The sequence below is a fragment of the Ceratotherium simum genome, chromosome 21 (genome assembly GCF_057802395.1).
Source record: "Ceratotherium simum simum isolate JZ-2026a chromosome 21, ASM5780239v1, whole genome shotgun sequence".
NCBI classification, from domain to species: domain Eukaryota; kingdom Metazoa; phylum Chordata; class Mammalia; order Perissodactyla; family Rhinocerotidae; genus Ceratotherium; species Ceratotherium simum.
The window spans coordinates 15567040-15577705 of NC_141920.1; the positions used below are offsets into that span (position 1 = coordinate 15567040).

The 10666-nt window shown below is 55.6% G+C and overlaps 2 protein-coding genes across 2 annotated transcripts; one reads left to right on the forward strand and one right to left on the reverse strand.

The window, feature by feature from the left end:
• Nucleotides 1-1802: 1802 nt before the first annotated feature.
• Nucleotides 1803-3662, forward strand: TNNC2 (troponin C2, fast skeletal type). The gene is made up of 5 exons (XM_004430336.3): nucleotides 1803-2421; nucleotides 2564-2707; nucleotides 2799-2913; nucleotides 3056-3192; nucleotides 3481-3662. Exons 1-5 carry the CDS (start codon nucleotides 2412-2414, stop codon nucleotides 3510-3512), a joined length of 438 nt encoding a protein of 145 aa, XP_004430393.2. The 5' UTR covers nucleotides 1803-2411; the 3' UTR covers nucleotides 3513-3662.
• A 2834-nt stretch (nucleotides 3663-6496) lies between these two features.
• UBE2C (ubiquitin conjugating enzyme E2 C) lies at nucleotides 6497-9743 on the reverse strand. The gene is made up of 6 exons (XM_004430337.3): nucleotides 9588-9743; nucleotides 9017-9044; nucleotides 8202-8288; nucleotides 7392-7596; nucleotides 7226-7285; nucleotides 6497-6749 (listed from the first exon to the last, which is right to left on the reverse strand). The coding sequence occupies exons 1-6, from the start codon at nucleotides 9686-9688 to the stop codon at nucleotides 6691-6693; spliced, it is 540 nt and encodes a 179-aa protein (XP_004430394.1). The 5' UTR covers nucleotides 9689-9743; the 3' UTR covers nucleotides 6497-6690.
• Nucleotides 9744-10666: the final 923 nt, after the last annotated feature.

Here is a 10666-nt window from a genome sequence, read left to right on the forward strand (position 1 = left end):
AAGACAGGACATTCCACTTGCCAAACACCAAGCCTATGTAGCTAGGTGACTTATACCTGGGCTCTGCTGACCACAGTCTCTCTGTGAGGGAGGTTATGACTATCCCCATCTCACAGATAAGGAGACTGAAGCTCAGAGTGGCATTGCCACCTGCCCAAGGTTGCACAGCTTGCAGAGACAGGACTTGGATCTTGGGTTTCGGACTTCTAAGCTTGTGCTCTTCCCTTTCCACCATGCTGCCTCACTATTCTCTATTCTGATTGTCCTGACCCATCTTGGAGCAGTTATGCTTCCTGAGGGGGGGCTCGCTAAGGCGGTGGAGCGGGGCGGGTTCTCCTCACAAGAATCTAGGACGTCAAGGCCTGCCACCTGCTCAGAGGCTTCAATTTCTCTGCAAGGGCCCTTGGCTAAATTAGGTAATGGGCTAGGACTCTGGGAGGGGGGGCTTGCTGACCCCAGGATCCGATTGGCCACGGTATCCAGTCCTGGGGAGCATGGAGGTGGGGAGAGGGTGCTCCTACAAATCCCAGGGGCTGGAGCAGGCCAGAGCATCTTTGGGTGGTGGAGTGTGCAGAGGAGGTGACCTGCAGCAGAGGAGTCCCTGTGACTAGCAACCATGGTAAGGACAAGAAAGGGCTTCATTCCTTTGCGTGTTGAAATACTTCTGGGCCTCCTTCAGGCCAGATCTGGGTGCTCTGTGGGGCAGTAACTTGGATGTTTGGAGATGCAGCATGAAGATTCCTGGAACCCAGGTGGCTAGGAGGAAGTCTGGGAAGAAGGCCTTGGACTTCTCTTGGAAGGGGAGGGCCAGGATGTTCCAGGGATTGATGCTCAAGGCTTGCCGATTCCCTGTAGACCTTCTGGGACTTCCGGCAATGTCGGTCATAGAACTGTGAGGGGGTCTTAGCTTGTGTCTGCCTTAGCTTGGTAGAGATGGGGACCTTAGGGCCAGACTGAGTCGCCCAGCAAACCAGTGGCAGGGATGGGCCAGAAGCCTGGCCAAACCTTCCTACTGCCAGTGAGAGAAAAATGGCTCCTCTGGAAGATAGGAGGCCTGCAGAGCCTCAAGCCAGCTTGGGTGCAGGACCCCAAGGGTTCCGAGGGTGATGAGAAGGGGCAGAAGATGAGAGACCAGAGTTAGAGAGTCCCCAGCCTCCCAGAGAGGGGTTCTGATTTGGGGCTGTCATTTTCCTCTGAGATCCCCTTCCTATTTCACTTCAAGGAGTAACTAGACCCCAGAGGCCAGCTGCTGTTGCCCATGCCGGACTAAAAATAGCCTGCCCTCCTGGCACAGCAAGGAGGAGGGGAGGAGGGCATGAAGGGAGGAGGGAGGGGACAAGGAGGAGGCCCAGTGGCCAGCTGGCTGAAGAACCCCTTGGACACCTCAGCCCTTCCTCCCCGCTGGCCACCTACCCACATAGCTTGGCTTGGATGTGACCCAGAAACTCCTATAGAAATCTTATTTTCATCCCCACAAGGCCTCCATCATGTTCTGCCCGGCATGAGTGGTATTTACTCCAATGACTGAATCATTAGAAGGAAGCTTAGGGCCGGCCCTGTGGCTTGGTGGTTAAGTGCGCACGCTGCGATGCTGGTGGCCCGGGTTCGGATCCCGGGTGCGCATTGAGGCACCACTTCTCCGTTCATCCTGAGGCCGAGTCCCACATACAGCGACTAGAAGGATGTGCATCTATGACACACAACTATCCACTGGGGCTTTGGGGGGAAAAAATAAAATAAACAAAATCTTTAAAAAAAAAAAGGAAAGAAGAATCCCTTTAAAAAAAAAAAAAAAAGAAGGAAGCTTAAAATCTCCATCTCTGCAAGTTCTTGAGAGGGGAGGGATGATGTCTGACTCTTCTTGGTTGTCCCAGTGCTCAGCCTATAGCCTGACACTTAGTAGGTGCGCATTTGTAGGTGTGTTGCATTATCATTTATTTTGAGAACAAACATTTATTGAGCACCTATTAAAGGAGCACCATCAAGAGCTCGGGAAAACTGGAAAATCACACTGGAATGGGTGCTGGCACTTTACAGAACCTTTTCACACCCCTGATTTCCTCTCATCCCTGAAAAGCTGTTGCTAAGAGATGAGGGTACCTTAAATGACTTGCCCAAGGTTACTGGGGCTTCCTGACCTGACGTCCGATTGACAAGAGAGAAGGTCTTGGGCACAGCCTGTGTTTCCTCCCTAGTTCTTCAAAACTGGGGTTGGGTGCTGTGGGGCACGCAGAAGGTGTGGCAAGCTTGGAGTGGTTCTTCCGGAGGACCACAGGGCACTTCCAGAGGTGGGGGTTGAGGAGAATGGGGTTAAGGTAAGAATGCTCTAGGGCTGCCCCTTCTGCTCTCTGACTCTGTGTCTTCTGCAGACGGACCAGCAGGCTGAGGCCCGGTCCTACCTCAGCGAGGAGATGATCGCTGGTGAGTGGGGCAGGAGGGCTGGCTGGCTGTTGGGCAGGTGTGTGCTGGGGAATGTTTGGGGTCTGGGCAGGGTGGGAGGGTAGATGTGAGGCTGTCAGTCAGCCAGGCTCACCTCAGCCCTCTGCCCTCTTTTCCCTTGCAGAGTTCAAGGCCGCCTTTGACATGTTTGACGCTGATGGTGGTGGGGACATCAGCGTCAAGGAGTTGGGCACGGTGATGAGGATGCTGGGCCAGACACCCACCAAAGAGGAGTTGGACGCCATCATCGAGGAGGTGGATGAGGATGGTGAGTGGGTAGCTCTTGAGGCAGGGGTGTGATGGTGGTGGGGAGGGGCTGCCATCCAGGGCTCAGGCTAACTCACCACGGCTCCCCTCAGGCAGCGGCACCATCGACTTCGAGGAGTTCTTGGTCATGATGGTGCGCCAGATGAAAGAGGACGCAAAGGGGAAGAGCGAGGAGGAGCTGGCCGAGTGTTTCCGCATCTTCGACAGGTGCACAGGGTGCCTGGGAGCCAGGGAAGGCCGGCAGGGCACGAATGTTCTCGGGGTGGGGGTGCGCGAGGGGGCGTTGAGCGTGGCCAGAGCGGCTCGCCCCGGCCTGCCCTGAGCCCTATCCTGTGCCTCCGCCCCGAAGGAACGCAGACGGCTACATCGACGCCGAGGAGCTGGCTGAGATCTTCAGGGCCTCTGGGGAGCACGTGACAGACGAGGAGCTCGAATCCCTGATGAAGGACGGGGACAAGAACAACGACGGCCGCATCGACTTCGACGGTGAGCGCCGCGGGAGCGTGGGGAGCGGGGGACCGAGCCACGCGGGCGCGCCCGGGGCCTGGCACTCGTGCCGCCCGCACCCACGCCGCGGTCCTTTGCCTTGCGGGCGGGGCTGGGAGCTCCGGGCGGTTTTGTGTAATTTATCAGTTAAAGACAGGGCCCCCCCTCCGCGTGGCTGGAGCCCGGGCCAGGCCTCACTCGCCCGACACTGCGCCCCTGGCACAGGCCAGGCCTCCCCGTCCGTCCCGAGGGGGCCCCCTGACCGCCTCTCCCTCTCCCTCCCCGCAGAGTTCCTGAAGATGATGGAGGGCGTGCAGTAAGAAGTTGGCCCTCGCCTCCGCCAGACCGCGTGTCCCTCGGGCGTGGGCGGCGCCGCCCCGCCTGGTCCGATTCCCCGCCTGGGAGGGAGGCGCGACCCCTTCTGGGTCTGTAGTTAGAAGGAATAAAAGCAAACATTGCAAAGCGCCTAGCCTGAGTGAGGGGAACACCGAGGGAGCCGGTCTCAGGGGCCGCCTGGCTGAGCCACCGTTCAGGGCGACCCCGAGCGCCTCCCGGCCTCCGAGGAAAGGCGACCCGAGCAGCGGGATGCGAAAGGGCGCCGGGTCCCGGGAGCCGGAGCCCGCGGCCACTAAGTGCCAGGCGGCGCGCGACGCTCTCGGCATGTTCGCGGTGGGCTACCGGCGGCTGGCGCTGGGCGTGGGCAGCTCGGCCGACGGGCTGCGGCGGCGCCTGGCGCTGGAGGAGGAAGGTCGCAGGGGTTTCGAGCTGAGTTAGGGTGAGCGGCGGCCCGCGGAGGGTGCCCGGGACGGCTGGTAGGGCGAGGGCGCCGCGAGAGGCTGGAACCCGGGGGAAGTGGGAGTGAGGCCCCTTCCCGTCCCCACGGTCCTTCCTTTCTGGAGCCTTTAGGTCTTGTCTGCAGGCTGCCCGGCTGAGGGTGGAAGGAGTGGGTGTCCATCCGTCCCAGGCAGTATTACTCCTGCTTGACCTTTTCTACTTGGTCTGTTTTTCTGAGCACTTACAGGTGCTCCGTACTGGCGATGGTGGGGGAGGGTGGGGGCACACAGGCACAAAGGAGGTTCTGACCTCACTGACCTGGGATCAATGCCTGGTCACCCTGCCTTCGGCCCCCTGCAGTGCGCTCAACAGAGGGCCACCAGCATAATCTAGCTAAACGGAAATCTGACCTCGCCACTCCCCTGTTGAAAGTCCTTCAAGGCTCCCTACTGCTTCTAGAATCGAATCCAAATTCCTTTCCCTCCCTTCCTCACTCGCTTCCCACAGCCACCCCTCCCCTCCAGCCACACTGAGCAATTTATCATTCCTGCTATTTATGTTGGGTGCACTTTCAAGCCTTTGGGCCTTTGCACATGCTGTTCTCCCTCCTTGGAATGCCCTTCCTCTTCTTATAAGCCTGGCAAATTCTTCAACCCAGCTCAGATAACATCTCTAAGATTCCAGGACCCAGCTTAGATACCATCGTCTCCTCCTGTGATCTCTGCCCCCACTGGCTGTGCTCCAGCTCCCATGGCTCTTTGTACACACCTCAGTTACAGCAGGTGTCGGGTCAAAGCTAACTAAGTGCAGCTGTGGTTTACCTTCAGAGTCAGGCTCCCGAGTTTGAATCCTCACTGCCAGTGACAAACCACTCTGGGTTTCAGTTTCCTAATCTGTAAAATGGGGATGGTGATAGTACTCACCTCACAGGGTTGTGAGGAGGAGTTAATGTGTGCAAAGTGCTTAGAACATTAGTGCTTAGAACAAAGTGCTTAGAAGGAGTTAATGTGTGCAAAGTGCTGGGCACAGTCAGCATTTAATAGATGCTATCAATATCATTATCATCGTCTTGAAACATTGAACTCTACTGTTCCTCACTGGGACAGCCGTCCCTCTCAAATGTCTTCATGTTCTCTTTTCCTCTCCTTGTCCCGTTCGTGTTTCCCAGATTGTATTTCCAGCCAGGATCAGTGCTGGAGTTTAGTAATCATCGCTATTGAGTGCCTGCTGTGTGCTGGGCCCTATGCCCTGCAGGTATTCGTAGAGGCAGATGCTGTCCTTATCTCCATTTTACAGTTGAGGACGTGAAGGTATAGTGAGGTGAAGTGCCCAGGCACACGATGACAACCTAGATGATATTGCTTTGTGGTGGAGACAGGAGCAAGGCTCTTAACCATGAAACCATCCACCTGTTGACAGTTCTACCTGGACGTCCTGAGTGCTTCAAACTAGCTCTGCCCTAAACTGATAACTCCCCTCCCCTCCATCTTTGTTCTCCTGTGTACTTATCTCAGAGATGGTACCCTGAGGGACGGGGCCCAAGTCAGAAATTCTGGGGCTCATTTTCCGACTCTAATTTACTACCATGCCCTGCTGCTTTCTTCCCATCTCCTTACCATTTCATCCCTCCTCTCCGTGCCCACTCAGGGTCATAACTCAGGCCACCACATTGCTCACCAGGCTGTTGATAACAGTAGTTAACCTCCTCCTCGCACACCTGGGTGCTGTTTGTCCACCTTGGAGGTCTTCCTGCAGGACCTGAGCCGAGCCCATCACCTCAGCCTGCTCTTCCCCCAGCTGGGACCCAGTTGGTCAGCACAGGGGTTTCTTCCCAGGGGCCCAAAGGTCGGGGCCAGTGGAAAGATGGCTTCAGGGGCTGGGGGCCTGGGCCAGTGGGTGCAGCAACTGGAGGCACTGCTGGTGGAGATGGAGCAGGTGAATGCGCCCCCTTGGAGTGTGGAGCCATCTGTGGGGGACCTGGGATGAGGGGCGAGTTGAGAGCTCAGTCCTGAGGGCTCCGACAAGGAAGGGGCTTTCCTGTTGTCTCCCCAGACCCTGGGCCTATGCAGGGTGACCTGTGCCTTCTTTGTCCTCCTTCAGGGCCAGAACATCTACTGTCAGAAGGGTGGCTGGTCCTCCCCTCCCAACCTCCTCCAACACACACACACACACACCCTTTCCACAGCAATAGTGGTTTCAGCCTAGGGTCTGGTTCAGCCTCATCTGCAACACAGCTGGGGCAGCTCCAATATTCACTAACATTCCTGGTGCATGTCACAACTCCACAGAAACAGGCATTATTGTCACACCCATCTTACGGACAAGGAAACAGATGCAGAGTCATAAAATAAGTAAGGTCACAAGGGAACAAATCCTAGTCACCCCACTGGCTTGGCCCTACAGCCTATCAGCTGCTTCTACTCCCTGGAGACAGCAGGGCAAGAGCCCAGATGCTAAGCCTGACCTCTGCCCACCCTGAGCACTTCCAACCCTAGGGTAACTACAAGGCGGCAATTTGTAAAAACAAAAACAAAAACAAAATGTATTTATTTAATATATTCATCACGAGGGCTCGACCAGAGACTTAACTTAAAAAACAGAAACAAAACAAAAATGACACCACAGCTTAAGATACAGAGTCCTATGAGAAATCAAGGAAAGCACAGACAGACCATCTACGGAAAAAATAAAAAGACAGCACAAGGAGAGGCTGGGCAGCCTGGGTCAGGGCTCTTGGCTGGAGACCTGCTTTGAGTAGGTTTCTTGCAGGTACTTCTTAAAGGCTGGAAGAGAACAGGCAGGTCTTGGTGAGCGATGGGGACAGGAGTTAAGGTGGGCAAGAGGGCAGCTTGACCAGGGATGCACAGGTGGGGGGAATCTGAGGGGTGTTCCCAGCACAACAGATTCCCCCTCTGCTGCCCACTTGGTCAGGTCTCCTGGATGGGCCCTGCTGCCAGTGAGACTGGGGAGACTTAGTAGCAAGTCATTTGCACAAGGCTGCCTTCTGCTTAAAAAGCCCCTCAACCTACCTTAATGTTTTCCACATTAGGGATAATTTTCTGATTTTATAGCACACAGGCAAACCAGAATCACCAGGGCAGAGGAAGAACTGGGTTATGTGGCTTGACACCCAACCCCGAGCCCCCTCCAGACCCAGTCCTCAGGACACATTCCCAAGTCACTGGAATCCTTTTGTTTGAGGGAGCCTTTGAAGACTGGGGAGGGATCACCCTGTGCCCGAGAAGGACAAAGGACCCACCTGTGGGGTTTTTCCAGAGCTCAGCAGCATGTGTGTTCAAAGGGCTATCAATGTTGGGTTCTGTGGGTGGGGAGAAAAAGAGAATGGTCAGGGGGTAGAAGAGGCTGGCCCCGGGAGTCCTGACAGGTTCCTAGGTTGCAGGGGAGGGGCTGGTCTCAGAAGTCACCTCCTAGCAGGCTCTGGATGGAGAGCAGGATGGTCCTGACGTCATACAGGGCAGACCACTTGTCCTTCAGGATGTCCAGGCAGATGTTACCCTGGGTGTCCACGTTGGGGTGGTAGCAGGGTGTGAGGAACTTCACGGTGGGCGCGTTGTAAGGGTAGCCACTGGGGAACTCCAGGGAGAGCTTATACCTCAGGTCTTCGTATACCTGGCGGTGGGGAAGTAGAGGCGGGGAGTAAGCTTCCCCACCCTGAGGCTCATATCCCAACCCAAGCCCACATAAGGGGCTTGGCCAGGACCTTGAAGTTTGTCTGGGACTTGACAGAAGACAAAGTCTTACACTGGTTCTGGTGCTTTCTCTCTTATCTGGGGGACATCAGTGATCCCTGGTCTAAGGTTGTAAATTAGCATCCTGAGGGCTACCACAGCTGTGCTTTAGTCCAGTTAGATCATTAGTTGCTAACATGTAAAAATTAGGAGACGTAGATCTAGATTTCTGACTCATCTTAAACCAGATGTGCAGCAATGGGAAGCTGCCATCTTGAGACTTGTGCCCCACCATTGGCCAAAGTCCTCACTGGTCTTCCATTCTTTTCCGTGCTGTCTGGCCCCCTCTATGCATCTAAGATGGAGAGCCCTGCTTTAAATCCACCTTCTTACTGTACAGAGGGAGAGACCAGGGCCACTGGCTCAGAGCAGGAGAACAGACGCAGGGGAGCGTCCTGCCAGGCTAAAGACAGAAGCAGATCTAGCGCTTGGATCTCACCTCCTACCTCTCCCCAGACCCAGCAAAGTTACCAACACTACACTTACTGTGCCAGCTGCTCCATGGATGGTCCCCACCCATTTGAAAAGGTTGTCTGATTCAGGGAAGGCAGAAATTCCTTTGTCGCCAGACATCTGGGGAGGAAACACAACACCTGCTGGGCTGCAGAGTACACTTTGGAGAACAGCAATGGGGGTCAGTGGGTGAACCCCTTCCCCTTAATCTCATCACTTTTTGATTCAAAATAAAGCAACCAGACCAAATTGGTAGGCTTCTCTGAGGATGTGGTTAGACTCTTGGGGCTGTACATGTGCCTCTGGGGGGGAGTACTGGGATCATGTACCCATAATCTTGTTGGTTGCTGGGAATTCAATTCAGCATGCTATTGAGTGCCCGTTATGTACAAAGCCCAGACACTATTCACAGACTAGAGAGATATACAATATGGGCATTCAACTTGAGTTGAATATTCAGGGTTAATGTAGAAAAGGTCATCTAGGAAGGAATCATTCCAAGATATGACAGGACTAGAAATACTAAGAAGGGTGGAGAGTTGGGTGTGGGTAAATCTTAGGGCAGGGAAGTAGGGCCAGGGCAGGACAGGGGGGAGGCCTGTATGGCTTCTGGGAACTGTATTGGAGAAAACTTCACTGTGGGGGCATGGGATTGGGAGTAGAGGCTGCTGGAAGAAAAGGTGTAGGTGAGGTATATTAACTTCAACCCAGAAAAGAGCAAACTGGACTCATCTTTTTACCCCCATGTCTGGCAAAGAGCCTGACGTAGGAAAGGAGGCTACTGATAAGTGAGTGGAAGGTGGGAGGGTGGACCAACTACTTGGGGATCTGGGCAGGTAGTCACTCACCATGAGAGTCATCAGCTCCTGCTGTAGCCTGCAAAAAGAGCATTTGGGGTCACCTGGGAGTCTGGATGGGCCAAGGCTTCGGGGGATGCATCTCCTCCCACCCCAGTCTCTCTGGAGCAGTTGTCATGGGGACATTTCTCTACCCTGAGAGGTCAGATTCAGCTGGGGACTCCTCATCGCCATTTCCATAGGAGGATTTTATTGAGTCCTCACCCTCCCTGATTCCAGGCTCCCGCCGGACGGTTCTGGCGTGTTGTTAACCCCTACTGCTCCTCTGGCGTCTGTCTCCGTGCCGGATCTCAATTTTCCCTCTCCTCTGCCCCCCGCCAAGCCACCGAGGGTCCCCGGCGCATCTTCATGTTGGCTCACCCGAGGAGGATCCTGGCAGCATGACTACCCCTTCCGTCCTCCTTGGCAGGGTCTCTAAGAGCGGCCCAAGCGCTTGGCGTGTCCCCCCACCTCCCAGATCTCACCCGCTCCAGGAGGAGGTGGGGGTCCCGGAAGTCTTCGCTCTGGGCCCCACTGCTCAGGTCGTGCCAGGCCCGGAGGCTGTGACCCCTGCATCACTCACCTTTTGCCCACGGGGCCACGGGCGGCGCCCCCACTGGGCTCGGCTCCTTTACGGGCGGCGGCGACGCTGGCGGCGGCGGGGTCGCGGTTCTGGGAGGCCATCCGCGCGGCGCTGGCGGGGAGACAGGAACTCGGAGAACACCGCTGCAACTGCAGGGCTGCGGACCCGGTCGCCCGCGTTTGAATTGTAACTCTCCGGCAGCGCGGGCCAATCAGCGGCCGCTTGGGTTTGATCCAGCCAATGGGGCGCGCCGCAGCGCTCTGTCACCGCGCAACTGCTAGACCCACCCACCCACCGGTGCATCACTATTGGACGGCGGAATCTTGCTTCTGAGGGGCGATTGGCAGATGAGGCCGCCATTAACTAATACGTCTGTAGCGGATTGGTGGCCTTTGGAAAACGCCGACCATTAAAGGGCCAAGAAAAAGTCCACGTGGGATGAGCCCCTTTAGGTCAAACGCCTCAGAACTGCCGGGAACACGAGGCACGCCCAGACAGGATCCCTACTCGCAAGGGAATCGCCCAGCACTGGTACCCTTTCCTCAAACCGGAAACCCCGGCTCCCCCCCCCCCCCCCCCCGTTATAAGATCTTGAACATCTTTATTAGGGCCCTAAGTGTCTGAAAATTCATGCGAGGGGAAAAACTAGAGGCTGATGGCCAGAGCGGGAGACTCCCTATTAGAAAACAGGTCCATGTGCTGCCTCTCCAACGGTTTGCTGTTGCCTTAGGAACATCATTTAGTGTTTTAACCTGTAAAATGGGGGTAATAAAAGCCTCTCCACATTTTTCATATGGTCTGTCATCAACCCCCTATGGTGCCAGCACACACATTCTGCTACTTCCATACCTTAGTTGGGTATGGAAGGAAATGAGAAAGAGGGACAGGGAAGGTTGGCAAGGTACATGGTGTTCCCACCTTTGTCTCATGAAGCAGTTGTGCACGGGGCAGAGGGACTTTCCTGGGTCTACCCTGGGATGGGAGAGGGGCACATGGTCCTGGTTTCCTATAGCCACCTCTTCTAGAGCCCTTGATGTTTTGTCAGCCCCTACAAGGCAGACGGCACAGCAGCCTCACCA